Source organism: Colias eurytheme, chromosome 21, assembly GCF_061535395.1.
Source record: "Colias eurytheme isolate Ceu_HAF_F1 chromosome 21, ilColEury1 Martin Lab GWU primary, whole genome shotgun sequence".
Lineage (NCBI taxonomy): Eukaryota > Metazoa > Arthropoda > Insecta > Lepidoptera > Pieridae > Colias > Colias eurytheme.
This window is the reverse complement of record NC_143000.1, coordinates 3,925,506-3,945,846: the sequence shown is the minus strand read 5'-3', so window position 1 is coordinate 3,945,846 and position 20,341 is coordinate 3,925,506. Positions and strand designations below refer to the sequence as shown.

General features: G+C 34.4%; 1 protein-coding gene across 2 annotated transcripts in view; it reads left to right on the top strand.

Moving 5' to 3' along the window:
• Positions 1 to 20,341, top strand: part of Mhcl (Myosin heavy chain-like) — a 156,177-nt gene that overhangs the window by 40,975 nt on the left and 94,861 nt on the right. Inside the window, exons 2-5 of one of the 2 annotated variants that reach the window (XM_090114167.1) lie at positions 6,375 to 7,454; positions 18,782 to 18,964; positions 19,245 to 19,424; positions 20,019 to 20,143. In XM_090114167.1, coding sequence (XP_089970293.1) covers positions 6,489 to 7,454; positions 18,782 to 18,964; positions 19,245 to 19,424; positions 20,019 to 20,143 — 1,454 coding nt within the window. In that variant the 5' untranslated portion in view covers positions 6,375 to 6,488. The remainder of the gene's footprint in view (positions 1 to 6,374; positions 7,455 to 18,781; positions 18,965 to 19,244; positions 19,425 to 20,018; positions 20,144 to 20,341) is intronic. The other variant, XM_090114166.1, reaches the window with a different exon arrangement.

The window sequence follows — 20,341 nt, the reverse complement described above, 5'->3', positions numbered from 1 at the left end:
TTATTGCAATATGAATGCAAATTAAATATCTATTCTTTGCAATTTTGTCCAACGCGTGATTTTTAGAACGATTTAAGTGGTTTATTTCACAAATTTCTGTTTGCACCTTAGGATCATTCTTAGGTATACCTTCAACATTTACAGTTTCTTGACCACTTAGTAACTTTAGTCGTGGTCTCGTATAATTATGTTCAAACTCTGTTTTCAGCTCATTTCCTTGCTCCAGTGTTCCGAGCCGTTTATTATTGTCAACACCGCCTTGTGTTCGATTGGTCACGTCGATCGTGCCAACCGATGCTGTTTTAATGTAAATTACTATATCCATAGCCTGTTGTGCCTCTTGGGCTTTGAAAAGTATTGTCTTGGACATCACGAGTTCGCACTTGGCTAGAATATTAATATACTACATCTCGCATCGGCCGTTTCTTAGAATTGTAGGTAGGTATAGGGTATTTTTGAGGATTAAGTTCCGTGGAAGTGTGGGTTTTATTGCTTTTAGGTGATGTTTTTTAATGATTACAATATCTTTTAAACTTTTTACCTGTTAAACCTTATTGGATTGGTGCCTTTTGGGGATTTTTTTTTTTTTTTTTTTTATAGTGGGGAAATCTTCCAAAGATACCCACGGCCCCCGGGGATGGAGCCAAGGGTTATGTCGGATTCTTACCGACTAAAACCCCACTGTGTTCCGTCGAGCCGCGCAGTTAGCCGGGGCCGCGGGTACTCTTAGAAATCGTCCACGACCCTGGCAGCGGACGCCCGGTTACGGGCCCACCTCCGTTACCACCTACGGATGCGCGCGTGCGCGCCTCCTCCTTCCTCTGCGAGGCGGCATGAGCGGAACACGTCTCATGTCACCTCACTGCCCCGGACGATGGAGCATGTCCCCGGTCCATCGTCCAGAGCCCTTCGCTAGGGAGACAGGTCGCGATCGCTAGCGACCGCGACTCAGCGTCGCGGCGTCGGCATCGGGTCCGCGAGAGGGTTCCCCTCACGAACCCGCTCCGCCTCCTCTTTTCGCACCATCACCTCCTCACAGAAGGCGACCACCGCACGCCAGGACCTGGAGCCTCCAACCATGGCGCGAACCACGGACGGGAGCGAGAGATCCGGCCCCACAGCCTTTTGGGGATAGCGGATCTTGTTCATGTATGAAACGATGTATTTTTTATTTTGTCTGCTAACATAGACCATTTCGATTCCATAAAGCAAATTAATATAAGCTGCAAAATTTTCTGCACTTTTGCTTGAATTTTCAATCAATTGCATTGGAAATTGAAACTACAAACATGGCAAAAGTTGAAATAACACTACCAATTATCTATAATCTACTTTATCACTACCAGGACTGTTAGGACTTAGGAGTAACTAGCTGTTAGCTAGCGACTTACATATCTAGACAATAGCTCTATCAATTGGTTAAATAATTTAACTGTACCTACACGTAAGACAAACGAATAACAATCGTTGACATTTCAGATTGATTGATGTTTGCATTATTTTCGCAATACTGACAGTGTAATAATATAATTGATTCGATTTATACCACCATTATGTTATATAGGTTAGTCTAATAATGTTTTGCGTAAAACGGATTGCGATTTTGCATAATTATCGGGTTTTATAATCTATGTATTCACTGCAAAATGCTTCGAGATAGGTACCTATTATAAAACAATTTAGTTAATTTTAATAGAGCACTAATAAGTTTCTGACACATAGGACGTGAATCATAAACGTATAATGTTAGGTATAACAATAATAATTATTTATTCATATATGTATGTAACATAATAAATTGTCTTTGGTTTGTAAAGCAAATTATAGCATGTGCAGCGAATAATACCTATCATTATCACTTTGATATAGTTTTACAATAAGATTAGGGATTTTTTTTATTGTCACTCCTTTTGTATACTAAAGTTTTTGAATATTAAACAAATTAAATGTAAATGTAGGTAGATCTATTTACAAGATCGGAAAGAATTGCAATGCCATTTATGTTCCTTTCAGTTGCAATTGCAGAATAAATTTGACTACGCTCAGTCACTGTGTAAAATTTTTTGATTCACAACTTATTTCAAGCAGAGAAATTTCAAACTCTGGGCTTATTTCATATCCGTTATAAAATGAAGTCAATCCATTATAGAATATTTCCACTAATTGATAATACCAAGAAACTGAAATAAAAGAAACTAAAAATAGGAAAGTGATCCTTTTAGTCACAGTGCACTCTTAGCCGGGGCTAAATCGTGTCAACACATAATTTATTTTGATGCTTACTCGTTAATTTTGTCGTGTTTTGAATTATTTATTTTAACCGACTGTGTTGTTGTTGTTGTAGAATGTAGATACATTCGATTAGATAATCTGATTAGTAAAATATCGTTATTGAACTGATTTTGAGCAGATTTGTTGTTTGTAGTGTCTTATTGTTATAATATACATTTGTAAATTTAATATATTTTCAATAAACTAGATTTTTAATTATACGATTTGAATATTCATTATTAAATGTTTGGTTAAAAGCCACTCTAGGTACCTATATGTTATTTGATCGTAAAATTGTTTCAAAATAAAATAAATAATAATTAAATATTAATTATCCTTAAGTAATATATTCCGATGTCGACCGTTGAATATATTATCCAAATGTTATTTTTATTCTGTACAAAACGTGTCTGCCGAAGGTCCTATACCTGTCCTCTAAATTTAGTGTTTTTACAGCAATATTTTCTTAGTATCGAGAAAAGCTTATCTTTTTGCACATAACAATAACTATTAAAAGAACATTAACAAGAAATAATTGGTGTTAATACTGTTAATTACTTCTTATTATGTTTATCGGCAAGTCACTGAAAATTTTGGTGGAAAATTGGCACGTTGATATTTCCGTAGGTATGAGAATATTATGTTCTTATATATCAAAGTACTAGCAAGGACAATTTACATAATAAATTTTGCACGAATGAAACAGTAATATGTGAAAAACCGGCTGTATCGATATACGCTAATTGTCTTTAAGGTTATACATATTTCTTTAGTTAATTTGGTTCTTTGCTTTGGACGAAAAATTCTATATGTATTGTTACATTTGCATTTTGCAATATATGTTGTTTTGGATAAATAATATAGGATAAATAATATAAGATAATTTAGGGTAAGAGTTTTAAAAATCGCTAACATTAGAAACAGAGCCCAATAGCAGTCGGTATCTATTCTAATGAGCCTGAAAACATCAGTTAAAATATCAAGTGAGAGATAATTCGTGACGAAAACAGCATCACAAGATAACGCAGTCTCTTCGTAATGAAGTGATTAATTAATTACATAATTATTATCATTATCAAGCGGTGACGGTCACCTTGATCTTGCGTTTTGGCGCATCGGGTGTCACCTCACGGGCTTACGTTTCAATACATTGTGGTTTGTGTTTGTACATCTTATGTAAATAATATTGTAAACGTATTATTTATTGTCTCTATTATTGTATAGTTTTATGGAAGGTGTTTAAGACCATTTCAACCGGAGTTCCAAAACATTAGGATATTAACATTGGAGACTCTGCAATCGTCAAAGCGTATTTTTTTGTTTAATTTAGGGCCGATTTTTCAATGCTTGGATAAAATTTATTCGTCGAATAATGTATAAAACTACCATTTTAAAAACGTGTTCTAATTGCCCGTATTTGACAGTTTACGTGACATTTTAATATTATCGTGTAATACTTTATTGGACGGATAAGTTTTATCCAAGCATTGAAAAATCACTTCAGAGTTTCTTTAATTGTAAACACTTGCCTTAAAGTTAGTAAAATTCACGTTATGATATTTGATTAACGTAATACCAAATAGTTTAAATTAATTTGAATAAATAATCGAAGTACAGAACATAACGTTAACTAATGGTTGGTTTGAGTGCGCTTGGCTCTCCAGATCATCAATATGGCTTAAGAAAATCATTAATAAAATTATCCATTAACAATTTACATGTTTACCGAACGGCAATTGACAAAACGAAACTTGTCCAATTCAACCACTTGCCTGCCAAGTCTGAAAACGGGTTGTATTGGTTACAAGTTATATTTTAACTGTATGTGATGTTTCCTAACTGCATAAATTGTTAATATTTAATTGAATGACGTGATTAACCTGCTCATTATGTTGTTAAAAGAAGTTAATTTCCTTCGAAAATTTGGTCGCCAAGTTTTCTCTGAGTTGTTCATTTTTATGGAAATTGTTCATAAACGATCAACACATGTACTATTATTTAGTTAAACAAGGTCTAGTAATGCTTTGCAAGTCTACCAGATTCAAATTTTGTCAGAGACAATACTATATTATTGTCTCTTCTGTCATTCTCTCTTTGTCAAACTTTTTAAGAATAGAAGAACAGAGGTAATCTTATCATAATAATAAAAAAGAGTAAGACAAACGTATCCTATATGTAGCCCAATTTAATTACGCCTAAATGCAACGTAAATAATACAACTAATTGACAATTACAATGCATGAGAAGCTTTGGCGTATGCGGTGTAGTGATTAAGTGTAGGTGGTAAGTATTTAGGTCACTATATAATATGTATGTACATTCTTTAACGCGCGATTACCATTGTTTAAATGGCTTCATATTGTTGTGAAGAATGCATATTTTGATTTTATTCTGCATGAATCTGAATACCCTTTGGATGAGTAAATAAGAACTGAAATTGGCGCCACATTTAATTTATCGATTCAATCAAAGAACTCGAATTTTGCATGATAAGCTTATAATATCACGTTTCTTTTTTACGTTCTTCTTTAAATTGTTATCATTGTGTTTAAATGTTGTTATTTCCCTGCTTTATAACGTTCGTTCTATTTGTCTTGCGATAACTTAATGTTGATGGTCATGATTCTGTATATCATTACGTGAATCATTGTAATTCCCTATACAAACAACTGTTTGTTCTAAGTTATTATCCTCTCCAATAAAGTTCATACAGTGTGTATACGCAGTGGTACGTTGTGTAATGACAATTTCAATATTATCGAATAGGTGGGATCTATGTCGCTAGACCAATTTGCATTCGGTTGAGTAACTCTGTGTTCATGTATTAAGACTTTATTTACACGGCCAGTGAACGAAAAGCGTTCAACCATTTAGATAAACTTTACGTACACAAATATGTATGAACTGTGCCGGGCTTTTAATATAGTTTTTGGAGATTAATGTTGCCGGTTAAGTGGTTTTGGATGTTCTGTCGAGTTTGTTTAATTTTGTGGGATCAGTTTTGTCCGTTAGGTATCTTATTTAGGCTATTTGACTTCTTTTTCCTATACGTTTGAAATATATTCATAGCTCCCACTATATAGAGGCAGTTCAAATATGCATAATTAAACCAACGTTAAGTATTTCTTAATTCGTTCAGTTATTTATGAAACGCGGAAATATATTTTTATGTCTGTCCAATTTAAAATCCTTATTTAGCCGATATTGTTTGCAAAAATCGTTTGTTTTTACGTGGAAAGAAAATTATACGTAAGAGAGCGGAGCCTCATTCCCACGGTCAGATGCAAGTTAAAACTGATAACGACAGCTCAAATATTGATAACGTGATAACCAAATTAACAATATCTCGAACGACAGAAAACGTAGAATGGAACGCGCAAACTGGGAAAGATTCCTGCACATGTAGATTGTAGGTACGCATTGTTTAACTGCCTCGGGGTATGATGTTATATGCTAATAACTTGATGAGCCAAAGATTATAGATCATATCCAATCGCAAATAAACTTTAAATTGACATTTCATTGTATGCAAAGTGCTCAATTCCGTAGAAGTAAACGTATTAGCTCCTCGTAAGTTAATGCTTTAATAATAGGATAAAATCTCGTATCTAGTAATGAATTATTATTATAAATAAGATGAATTATGCAACTTTAACTGCGAACGTGTTTACGTATCTTGCGTCGTGGCATAGCAAATGCGGAGACAGACATTTAGTCACCTTAATCTGAAGCTGATGAGAATTACAACATTTTATTGCTTCATTTTTTAAACCACCAGGCCGCGTAAAACCGTTACTCGTCAATCGTTCTATAGATTCTATCGCTACAGGGCATATCTATACAGCGCAAGAAACTAATTTTGTAGGTAAAACATAAGGATTTATACCTTAGCATACTGCTTTTAATCTAATTCAATCATCGTTACTATAATGACAATAGCCCTTGCCCTATAACAAATGTTCGTAACAAATTACATTGCACATTTGAACTTACGCAAATTCATGAACTGACCGACCGATAACAGCAAATCGTTAGTTAGTAATGAGACTTATTAAATATTTAACCGCCGATCTACACCGTTTCATGAATACATTATTACGCAGTGTACTAGAACTGTCATGATCAATCAGATCGATAGAAAATGAACTTTGATCTCGCAAAATGCCAGAAGTCCATTGAAATGCCCGCGTGAGAAAAGTAATACAGTGGCATTAAAAATGTTTCACATACAAGGACCTTTTGAGCAGTCGTTGCGAGGTGGTGATGAATTATCGCCCAATGGAACCAAAACGTTAGCAGCTCTAGCCAAGATTCACAAGCATTGCACTGGCAAAGCGCATGCACACGGATGTGTTGATAACAAAGTCAGCAGCCCTCTTGCAAAATCTGATTCTAACACAAGTTTACACTCGAAAAAATCGTTTAGAAATGATTGTATAATAGAAATTCAGGATCCTGCTAAAAATGGCGGTAGTATGGCTAAAAATGGCAATGGGTCATTTACGAAGAGTTTTAGCAACAGCACGAGTTCGTATGATGGGCATAGTGACAGTGATTCAGAAAATACATTTAAAGCCCGCCAAGAGACAAAATTGACTAGCCCAGGCGAGAGATTGTTTACACAAAATACGAGAGCATCTTTAATGAAAACAGCTCGCATGCGTTATGCGGACGACAATACGGTTGTAGCTTTATACGATGAAGTGGATGGTGAAAAATGGAGAAACACTTTCACTAGAACTCCTTCGAGAGGCAGTTTTCGAGGACGAAAATCTGCTGCAGTGACTATAGAAGAAGTAAAGTCGGATGGCTTAAATTATGAAGATGATGTAATTAGTCCGGGAAGTGTTGATGAAAAAAAGAAAACTCCCACTCATAGTAAAGTTGCTCTTGTTCGCAAAGGCTCGGGGGGTACATTAAACGGAAAAAATAATATAAATGGTACGAAACCACCGTGGCGTGGTGCATCAAAAAATGGTGTTCATACCGATCCATTTGTTCGTACACCGTCACTACGCGGAAGTATTAGGAAGAAGAAACCTGATGGCATCCCTTGGCGCAGGCTTTACGAGCTTGCGCTGTATAGAAGATATGGTGTAAGCTTCGCCGCCAAGGAAGCTGATACCGAACGCGCTCTTTTACGTCCATGGAGTGAACTATCGTCTCAACCAATGCCTTCAGAGGTGAGTAATGCATATTAGCTTCGTTACACATTTGGTAACAACTGATTACTGCTATAAGTTCTTATCGATTGCACGATTTCAAATATCTTTATGTGGAGAGAGGCAGTCACGCTATGCCGAACGGCTATGCCGTCCAGTTTATTAAGTTAATTGTATTTTATTGTTACTGGGATTACAGATAAAGGGGTTACGCCGTGTATAAATATCAGATGTTGAAATAGAGCAAGTAATCTTATCTCGCTCCGAAACGAGTTGACCCACCTATGTTTGCTTGCGAATGTTGTCGCATATAATATGTGAAAAGAATGTCGATTTTTATCTCCTTAAAAACTAGAAACATTGTTATGCTTTTAAAATTTCAAGTCCTTATCCTTATTTCTTATAAAAAAGCAAAATTGATCGAAAACTTAAGAACAAATGCTGATGATAAAGTTTGTGTAAAAAATGCATTCGTGCACCTCCTAGAATTATGTTTTCACTTTCACCGTCGAAATAGTTAGCCTGCAGGGGTGATCTTTTAGTACGCTCGTAGTGAAGCCGTAGTCTTGGAGTTTCCATATACGGTGCAAGAAATGTGCGGCCACCGGCATTGTGCGCTATGGGGCTTAACTAGATGTGCGGCAAATCATTGATAATTTGTATTTGTAGCGTAACTGTCAAGAGGAAAAGTAAGCTTAAGATGGAAATAAACAGCCTGTATAACGTTTTGTTTCTCAGTTGTGTATCCTTCTATTGTAAAAATATGCAATGAAGGTTACAATTAGCACAATCAGAACGTTAATTACATTACTATTTAAACAAATTCAATTTCTCTGTTTAATTCTATTACATATTTAAAAACATTGTGCGTTTACTTTGTGTAGTTTTTTGGTTCTATTCAATATTATTACTTCACGAGGTGTAACTTTTATTATAGGCATTATTCTGTAATAGTTCCTTAAGAATTAAAACTAATTAAAACAAAGATCATTTTCATGGCACATTTAATTTCACATCCGCTCTACACTTAAATACGTAGGTTTGTACAAAGATTGGATCCCACAGTCCATATGTGTACATATGCATTGCCTTAACGTGCGTTAACATTGCAAAGATTACTAAATCGCCAATGTCACTATGTTACAAGGCTCGCTTACATAATGCCGGGGCTAGACACGAATACTAATGAACTGCAGATCAAACACGCTTCTGGTGCCGTGGCAGACTCGTAAGTCGTAGGCGGCTGATTTATGGACGTTATTCAATAAATATGTCGAGAATGATATGCCTGTTAAGGTAATTTGCTGGATAAGTCGTCAGCTGATTTTTCAGTTATAGCTCTATGTAAGTTTGTTTCAAGGGATCATGCATGGGCTTTGTCGGTAACCACGGAATTAACGGGGTGTAGTGTGTATGTTATTTTTAAGGACTGTTTGAACAAAATGCTTTATTCAGATATTTAAAATGATTTACCTACCTTCAGTAGGACTCTCTGCAATGAAAATATTTATAAAACACAAAGATTTTACGTTTCATTATATATAAGAACTTGTTAAATTGTTCAAAGTTGTTAGCGCATGGAATGTAACGATAATAAAATTAAAGTAATAACATACCGGTATTAACAACACAATAGCAAATGTCGTAACACCTCTGCTATGTTAATCTCACGTATAATTTGGCTCCTACATCTGAACAATTGTTACTATGAAATTGTTAGACGCTTTATTGGTACCTAATAAATGTTTTTACATTAATTTATTAGCATTGTTATAACTTCCGATTAAAGATTGAAGGATAGTGTACTATTGTAAAGAAAAATAAACACTAGAAATTATATAATAGTGCTCCTTAATGATATTTTATGGTGTTGTAAAGTACCTTTGTACTAAATGCATGTAGCGAAAGTTGATACCTGATATTAAGAGATATGAAGATGGCGCCATGTTTAATAAATCCACTATAAATAAGAGTCTCGTAGGCCAATCCCTTCCGTAATTGCAATATTATGACCACGGTTATGAGGTGACGGGGTTATGTTTTGAATATGTTACACGGTCGGCGGCTTTGATATGTCACAGAGTCGTAAATATAAGCTTAAAATGATGCGAGGAGCGTCGGGAAACTGATACTTGAGACGTCGTGGACAGTTTTGTAATGAACACCGGACTATGATGTTTGAAGAAAGGTTTTTATATTATGTCTATATAGAAAGTTAGGATGGTAACGTTTTTTTAGATAATTCGTAATAGGTTATTCTGTCAGTATATTTTAAAATTAAGAATTTACCGTTTAAAAGAAGATTTAATATATTATATTGGTTTAATGCTAATAATTTACTATTAAATACAAAAAAACAAATTGTGTAGAATTTATCCTCCCAAATGTAAAAAAGGTGAAAAGGAATATTATTTTAAACGGGGAGGTATTATACCCTGTGGAATCGACTGTTTTTCTTGGTTTGACATTAGATGAGAAGCTTCAATGGGGGGCCCATGTTACCACCACCGCTGCTAAGCTCAGCTCAGCTGCATATGCAGTTAGAAGAATAAGGCATCTCACCGATGAAGAAACGGCTAGATTGGTTTACTTTAGCTACTTTCATAGCATAATGTCCTATGGAATTCTGCTATGGGGCAGGGCTGTAGATATAGAAACTATATTTATATTACAGAAAAGAGCCATACGCTCTGTATATAATTTGCGTGCTCGAGACTCACTAAGAGATCTCTTTAAGAATACTGGTATCCTTACTGTACCGTCGCAGTATATATTTAATAATATTTTATATGTACATAATAACGCTTACTTACACACAAAAGTAGGAGATAGACATTGTTATGACACAAGAAACAGAAATAAAATTGAAATGCCATTATTCCGGCTAGCTAAAGTTAAAAATTCATTTATGGGCCAAGGTATACGCTTTTACAACAGAATTCCTCATAATATTAAAGAGTTTAGTAGTTCTAAATTTAAATCTTATATAAAAAATGTACTTGTCAAGAGAGCCTATTACAGTATTAAGGAATATATATGGAAGATAAAAACCCATGGAGGGTTGTCGCGTAAAAACCACAGGACAGTTCTTTGGTATATTATGATAATATATTATGATATTACATATGTAATTTGTAAAATTGTAAATCTGACATGATTAAAAAGAGCAACTATGGAGTTTCTTGCCGATTCTTCTCCGTAGATACTGCTTTCCGAATCGGTGGTAAATGTTAAAAACATGTACTTAATGACGTTTCAAAAGTGCTTCTAGAAGAAGTCTAATTGAATAAATAAATGTTTGAGTTTGAGTTTGAGTTTGAGTTTATGTTAGTCCATAATAAAGCACATAGGTACTAACCGCCTGTTGTGCTCTTTTATTAACTAATGTATTGTGTCCTTATTTGTACTTTTCTCTGTGGTGCACAATAAAGTATTTTTTGTTTTTTGTTTGTTATGTAAACAATAATTAAAAATAACATATGTTGTAAAAGCGTTGTCAATAACATTTCCGTATACAGGATGTTTTCAAATGCTGTTTTATTAGCCATGCACTCAATACAGAGTTCCTAATCACGGTATTCAGAGTTTCATTGCACCGTATTTGCTGAACGGGAACAACCTTATATGGATTCGAAGCCAGTTATAATTATACGACTGTCACAGCGTTGAATATAATCAGGTATGTATGCAAATAACTGCATGTACTGATGCGTAATCTTTGCTCTTGAATCGTGATGAGATTAATGTATGTAATTTGTTATGTTAACTGTGTTTTACTGAGCTATGTGTTGGTAGTTAGCTGCTAATAGCCGGTTATAACGAACACCTTGTATATGGATCACACTTGTAATTGAGTGTTTTGATTTCTTGCATTTCTTACAAGCTCTAGATAAAGACGAGTGACTTATTGGTAGAGTTGGAAAAGTCTTAAACAAAAAATCGCAAAATGAAATTAAAGGTTAGCCTTTTAAACAAAGCCAATATTACAACAAATCTATACCATTCTATATTAAACCTATAATTAATATCTTGAATTTTGGACAAAGACCTAATCCTGCAGCGCATTGTTGTAGAAATTATATAGTCAAATCGGCATGATTGGTGCGATTTCCAATTCGACACAGTCAGACAGACACCCTAATCCAGCCCGGGCCGAGACCAATCGCTATTTGTCGAAGCTGGTATTATATAGATTATTTGCAACGATGTAAAGCCACCAGCCAGTATTCACTTAACGCCCACGCGACGTTTCGAAAGTGCAGTGCACGCATTGACTGTACAAATGTATTCGAATTAACATCTTGAGTAGGAGTCTGGAAGCGTTTTTATCGGGCCCTTTGTTGAGGAAGTTAACAACAGCTGTCGTTGATAGTGTGATTTGGTATGAATTACAAAGAACTGGACTGTTGAGTGGGATTCTTAATATATACCTACATAATATTATATCCTACAAAAAGATTTTGACATATTGTCCAATTTTTTTAAGTGATACCGTTAAGTGTATCTTTTGAAATGTAAAGCACATTTATAAATCTCTACATTTATCTCTACAATTATATTATTATCCGATTAAATCAATTCGTAACTCCTCTATGTGTTTATTTTGAGCAGATTTCAGAGTGCATAGTAATAAGATGCATCATGTGTGTTTATAAACAAAGTACACTCAAGTGTTGCCCTGAATTACGAGTGCTGTACCTGGAAGTTGAATATACTATAATTTATATTATCGTTAATTTTAGTGCTTGTAAGTGTAAGATATCTTCCACGTTCCAGTCTATAAACAAATTAATATTCCGTCTTTGTACTGGAAATATTTTCGTTACAAAGAACATAAATCTTCATTAATGTTTAGAAGTGGTTTTGAAAAAGATTTATCTAATTACGTGTGTAGAATGCCAATTTCATTCCTTTCCCGTTAGAAACTTCCCGGTTAACCTATTATGGATTTAATTGACATCAGAAATATTGGCTGATTTGTAAGTTAGCCTTATTTAATAACAGTTAATCTTTTTATAAAATGTAAATATGTAGAGATTATTGTGTACTCACAACACATTATTAAGTAATTAAATATCCTTAAGAAATATAAATAAAAGTCATCTAGTATTAAATTGAACAGTCATTAATTATCACACAACATTTTGATTTTTGATGCACCACAATATTACTTTAAAACGGGAAATGCACCGCTGTCAAATGTTAAATAACAGGCATCCCAACAAGGAATAAATTATAAGTTCGGAGGGTTTTATATCATAGCTGGTGTCTAAATATGGTTACAATGGTCGGGAGTAGGAATACAAGCACGTCTCCACTTCCTGCCATAGCTTTATGTATTCCGTGGACGAATGGCTCCGTGACTGGATTAACTATAGAAAAGTTCAATGGTAGATGATATATCGTAATCTTGATGTGTTTATTATTTGCCCATACTCGTAAGGGGAAAGTTTGCGTTGATTATTGAGTTAATTGAAGTTGGTAAATGATGGATGTGTTGTTAGAAGTTTGAAGTAGTGGACTTTGTGATGATTTATTTGTTTGAAATGAAAAATACACGACTGCATTTAAACAAAATTACTTATACAGCTGATAAGTTTCTAATGTCGCTAAACTCCAGACTCTTTTAAAATAAATATTTATCTAAAAATCTCCGTAAAGTATAGTGTAGCATAGCAAACTAATTTATTAAAATCTGTGCACATTGTTTTATACCATAGTATAAAATACTGTATATTGTGTATTTATTATTATGTATTCGATTAGAGGCATAGATAATAAATATGTAATTAAAAGTTTCAATTATGTATAATTTATTGATCTAGTCGTTTAACTGATGACTAAATGAGTCTCTAAGATTTGCTCCTAGGTTAAGAATAATATACTATAACATATAATTATTTGGAAGCAGTGATTTCGTATATATGACATGACATATTCACATCACATTGAATATGTGAAAATCTATTATTCATCAACGACTGATGTAATGAGTGCTATTTAGGGAAGACTAGTTTCCATCTTTATCGTCTAGTTTTATTTTTTTTAACTAGCAAGTTGATTTCTAAACGCAATACACGACCTTGTTATTTGTGTAAATCTTACATTATGTTACGAGTTACGACTAGCTGTGCCTCGCAGTTTTACCTGCATTGCGACGCTTGTTGGTCTTAGCGTGGTGATATATAGCCAATAGCTTTTCTCGATGAATGCAAGAAATTTTCAAATCGTACACGTAAATTCTGAGATTAGCCTTCAACCAAATAAACAAACTCTTAAGTCTTTTTAATTTGTAGAGTTTAATATAGATGGGTAAAATACATAATTAATTAAGTATCTCATATTTATTATTGTTGCATGATGATTAAAAGAGGAGTGTGGGAAAAACATTTGTATTCGCAAATTGATTGCGGTTCGCTCTACATCCTGCGATAATAAGTATAAAAGTATTTCTATAACTAGGTATAAATATTACCATGTTTTATTTGATAATTTATACATAAAGCATCGAATAATTTCATGGTAATTTATATTTAAAGTTGTGCTTAAAATAGAACTGCGTTGGTTTCTACAAGTGCAGATTAGGGCAGCTGTAAAGCAAACAATATTATACACGTAGGTAGTCTTAATCATAGTAGGTTTTTTCATTGGGTCCGGTTGATGACAAACGTTATTTAATCATAATATAGACTAACCGATGTTTAGTATTCATCTTGTGGCTCTAGTTCGCGATATTGTACACATATCAGAATTTTCCGACTTTCCGAAATGACCTAGGTAATTCTACTTCGGACTATATAATTACTAAGAAGGACTTGTGTAATTGTGTATAGTAAAATTATTGTCAATTTATGATCAATCCTTACAGTAAAATAGCTATATTACAGGAATGAAATACTCAAATCTTAGATTAAATTCCAACAGTATACACAATTTAGTTTCAAATAGTTGACAGGCGGACAGAAATCCGGTCGCAGTAACTAGTCAGATCGATGTTAATAGCTCCTAACATTTAATGTCCATTGTTTATTTAGGACCTATCTAATTAGAACCATGTTTCAGAGTAATGTAGTTTAAATTATAACTCTATTACGAAACGTAATCTTGAATAACGGCGAAATGGATTAATAGTATAAGTTTAAAGACTGAAATGAATAATTCGATTTTGTATTGTAGAATCATTCGCAGATGGGTTCATCTATTTAAACAAAATAATGGATTTTGACAAAAAGGTTTACAAACTGAACATATCTATGGAGCTAATTTGTTTGTATATTCAGTTAATAAAAACCTTTCCGATATTTCGATAAACAAACAACACTTTTACAACACATAATGCCGTAACCAAATAGCCCTTTCCCAATGTACCTATTAACTTAATTCAATATCAATTTTCATTTTCTATTTGTGCACATTTGAATACATTAAGTCGGTCAACATGAGATGTGTGTAACCAACACATCTGCTTAGTAGTAAAACGAGGCAGTAAAGACATGGCCTAGTTTGTTTGCTAAAAGGGAAGTACGGATTTTTAAAGGGAGTTTCTATTTGTGACGTCATAAAATCTGGTTACTGTCGGTTTCATTGGTCGGGGATGATTTATGTGTGTTCGATTTTGGGCAAATATTTTCTTAAAGACGTTACTACTGAACCTATAAAGTAGTACTCATTACAAATTGGTTATTTTATTACACGTTCATCAATAAGAAAATAGATGGTAACTAAGATGAATTGTAAGTGTATATCTACTGCTTCTTACAAAATACCGCATCGTTACTTACAAAATCGATAGGTCAAAATGCGCAATGTAGGAGATATTATGCGAGCCACGTCTGATGTTTTGCCAAGTCACACGACGGCTACCGAATGATAATTGATTTGTAATTCACAAGGACTCACCAATTCTCATTTAATTAAGGTAAATGAGAGTTATAGCATTAGAATGGTGATGAGTTTGACTTGTTTAAGTTGCCAAATGTAAATGCAATTCTACGTGATTTCTTTAGCATAGAGAAATTTAAACTGAAAATAGTACACGCATATTTTTTTTTTTTTTTTTTTTTTTATAATAACCCTGGCAATAGGGCAGGCGACTCACTTGGTGGTAGGTGATAGACGCCGCCCATGACGATCACAGCGTTAGGAACACTGCGATCGTATTGCCGGCTTTAAGAAGGATATTGGTTTTTCAGGAAGGTGTAGGCTCTTTGTTTGAAGGTTCCCATGTCGTACTGGTTGGGGAACACGGAAGGTGGTAATTTGTTCCACAGGAGTGTGGCTCGGGGCAGGAGAAGAAAATATATAAAAATACATATATATATCTTATTGTAGTATCGTGATAAACGACTGTGTTTACATCCTATAGCCGATGCTGTTATATTATATAGCCAGCTCTATTATGAATTGTCCCCAAGGCGTGTTCGCCATTCTTTACAACGTATTTCGCGGATCGCAGCAGGACATAAACTGTGCAGCTGATATTCAGCGCTGTAACTAATGGCAGCGCTGTCCGCACGCTGGCTATCTGATACTCTTGTTTATTGTGTCACACTGCTTTGTTTACTGCCTTTCGTGCATCGAGAAATTAACATATTTTACGGGTAAGGTTTAATTTGTGATATCGTGTATTGTTTGATTTGATTGTGTTGTTGTGGATTATTATGTGAAGTGGCGTTACTAAATTAACTAATAAGTAGTACAGTATAGTAGCTTGCAATAATTTGTTATCCATACTGTTTTGTATATTGTTGATGATGCTTTTTGATTATAATAAATACTCAACAATAGATAGACTTAATAGACGAAAGACGAAGACGGCTTTCAAATAATACCTATGTTACGTATGGAAATTCCTAAGTATCATTTTCTGCGTCATATCATATCAAAGAACGATTTAATTTTTTTTGTTGAGTAACAATAAAATTGCAATTAAAATAATTGATCAATAGCTGGAATTACGGAAACGTTCAAACTCATATGTACCTATGTATATACTATATAGTATAATTGCCTGTAATATAACTTGCGATTTGTGCGTAGGTTTAAAATGGATAACTATAGAAAATTCGCTTCCTTAATCATGTGTTATTTGTGTGGGTGAGGGCCATTCATCAGATTAATTCATCGACAAGAGACACGTAATTAAAATAGAATGTCCTCAAAACATATATTCAATTCTTTGTAGTAGCTGCTATTGGCTATAATAAAGCTTCTAGTTTGATTAAAAAGAAAAATGTGATGGTTCTATAGTTGAGTACTGAGCATTTGCAATATTTTATATTGAAATTAATTAGATGAGAGTGCTTTCATATTAATCGTACCTACTTGTTGTCATTTGCATTTGAAATATTGTATTTATTTCGAGAAGTTATTTTTTATTTTATAAAAACTGAAAGATTAAATCATATCATGTGTATTTATTTTCGAAAAGCAAATATGAATGATATAAATGCATTACTTGTTCATTTCGTATGTTTTGTCCTTTATTTTTTAAAGTCAAATTAATACAAGATGATATACCTTTTTAATAATTTTAATTAAAACAATTACATTTTCAACTATGTGCAATCAATAAGTACTAACATTAGTAGGTATGCTTTGTTGACTTAATCCAAACTATAATTCAATCTACAAGACAATATTTTATGATTGACCTAACTTGTATTCCGTGACTAGTCGGCGCTTGATGTGATCATTTTGTAGACATTCTGAGTTAATTTGCGTAAAAGTTGTTGTTAGCGAGCGATGCAATTGATTATGCATGACTTGCAATAATACGATGTATGAGAAAATTGTTGCACAATCGATTTTAATGGTAAATCGTGGTTAAAATTCATTTAATAAACAAATATGTTGTGTAAATAGCTTTTATGAATGCTTTTCTGTTTTAATCGATTGGCGAGGAATTCCATTCTGGGTGACTTTTTAACGATAAATTATGTTTGAAATTGCTATGATCTCATAATCTGTCGTTAAAAAGTCTTACAGAATTGTATTTTTCACAGCATATTCTGCATTAAATACCTACCTAGTAACGTCTCTTTACTCCTTTACCGAAACTCAAGTTTTACTAAACTCAAACTCAAACATTCATTTATTCAATTACATAGACTACTATTTAGTAGCACTTTCGAATCGTCATTACATAAGTATTTTTAACATTTACCTTGTATGTAGAGTGTTAAGTAGCAATTGGATGTGATTGACAGCAGAAGTTGTTAAGGATCGTCAGCATTTGTTCTTGATATGTCTATTATTATTCTATCAAAGCCAATCTTCGCAATAGGGTGTTACTATCGTGGAACTATCAAACTATTCTTGATAACACCTCGACTCTACTGTTCCGACTCGATTCAACAAACCGGTGTTCCAGTTTCTTGTTTATATTTGAAATTTTGTATTAAAAATTTATACCTCGTGTTATTTTAGCCAAGTTAATTTTCATATGTCCTTAAACAGCTCGACAAAACAATAGATAATTTAATACTTATACAAATGTATGTAGCAATTCTATTTGGACGTCCTTGTTGTTACGTAACGTGCAAATGTCTACATAAAATATACATAAATTCCCGCTGTGATCAAGGTCATACGAACTAGAATGTATTAAAATATTTTCAATTATTTTGCGACGAATTTGAAGCTGTGATCTTCTAGGTATCTGACCCACGTGACCTTTTTGGCTAATGACTTGTGATCACACTCATGGAGACAATCGTCTCCGTTTATAATTTACATTTTTATGTATTTACAGTATTTAATATGAAAATTAGTTGATGCGGACTGCGGAGTAAAATGACCTTTATATAATATGATGTTTTGGAACCTGTATTATAAATTTGTTAATTGCTAATAATATTATTAAGTTGAATTCTCGTACTCGTAGGGCGTAGGCAGATGTATAACAGCTATCTAGCGGAAGTGTAAAATAATAATTATCATTAATTACATAATCGTTTTATTTGCCGTTCATTTTTAGTTGAATATCTAACTTCCTAGTGATGCTATAAATCGGAAAGTTAATTTATCGATGTAAGGTGTTAGTTGGTATTTTATGTTTCTTTGAAAGAACCGGGCTGTTCACGTTATTTTTATTTGCATTTCAATACGAAAAGGATAATTGACAAAATTGAAAATGTAAAAAAGAGCTTCATATCTGCGTGATGGAAGGAGAGAGATAAAGATGCAATATAGAAACCTTAATAAATAAGGACACTAAATATTGATTACAGTTTGTCTTGGCATAAAAGACAATACGGACTTTATTTTAAAATTATTTAATTTTTGAAAACACCGAGATTGCAGACTGCAGATAATAAAATCATTAATAAACATTTGTTTAATTACAGGCGAAATCGGAAGAACAGCTAGCATGCGAGAAACAATGGCTGCAAGCTGGTCACATGTGGCTCGCGCACCGCGGCGGCTTCACGGCGGTGACTCGCGAAGGCGAAGCGGACGCGGGACGCGTGAAGGTGCGCGTCATACAGACGGGCGAGGTTATCACCGTGGATGAGGATGATTTGGAAAAGGTAATTTTTTATATGTACTATCTACTACAGTCAGTTAGTCAGTCAGACGTTTGACCCAACTACCCTCACTTTGCTTATAGTCGTAGACTTGTTTCGATTTATTATCAACTGCTTTTATCAATTGTTTAGAATCGCAGTACATTCTTATTACATTCAAACTAATATTTAACCCCGCCTCCTGTGTGTACATTTCAAAAATAATATATTTTGTATATTATCTCGAAGATTTTGTTTAGTATGTGTACATACGTGTTTACCACATAACGTCTGTGACTTCCAGGCGAACCCGCCGCAACTGGAGCGCGCTGAAGACATCGCGTCACTCCGCTGCCTGAACGAGTGCGGCGCGCTGCACGTGCTGCGGTCGCGCGCGGCGGCCGGCCTGCACCACGCGCGCGCGGGACACGCGCTGCTCGTGATGGGCCCGCCGCGACGCACCACGCCGGTGTACACGGAGAAGGTGCGTGGGTACAGGAGACCCGCTGTAGACAGCGTGCGGGTATATCACGTCACTCTGCTACCGGAACGAGTGCATCCAACTCAACAAACAAATATATGAATTTGACCGTTTATAGTTTATACCATTTAGGTTTATAAAATTGCGGGGACTTAAGATTCATGATCATCAGCCTATACGTTCTTAGTGCGGGTCTCCTATGAGTGTTCAGGCCATAATCTATCCGTACTCCGATTACGAATTGCCATTGATCATTGCGAATTGAAAATATGTGTTGTTATAAACTCTTTATCGCTGAATTACTGTTTAATCCAATATGTTTTCCTATTCCCTAACAATTCTGAAATTGTGAAAAAAAGACGTGTGACACTCGAGGACTGCCGCAGTAAAGCTATTGCATAGCATGCCTTCAAGCCACACCTCCTTGCCCGTCGGAGTGGGGAGCGTGAGGTTTTTTCGTTACGGAATTTCTGGATTCGGTCCCCGCGCTCAAGGCCCGCGATAGAAGCTATGCAATAGCTTAACACGTTTCACAAATCCATTCGTCCTTTTACCTAATAATTGGAAATAAACTTATCTAAAATCACTTTATTCTAGGTAGCGGCAATGTTCCGCGGGTGCCGCATGGACGACATGCCGCCGCACGTGTTCGCGGCGGCGCAGGCGGCGCACCGCGCCATGCTCGCGTCTAGGAAAGATCGAGCTATTGTGTTCCTTGGAAGGTACGTTTTTGTGTACTTATAGAATTTTATTGAAATAAAGCCCAAGAAAAACAAAATTCTTATACTATAAAATGAAATGACAACTTGATATAAAATTATAGGAGGACTGCTGATAGGAGTAGAAATACCTACAATATATGATTTTATTATAATTTGTAAAAAAATACACTAGTGTAAATAAAAACAAAGTTTGATCAT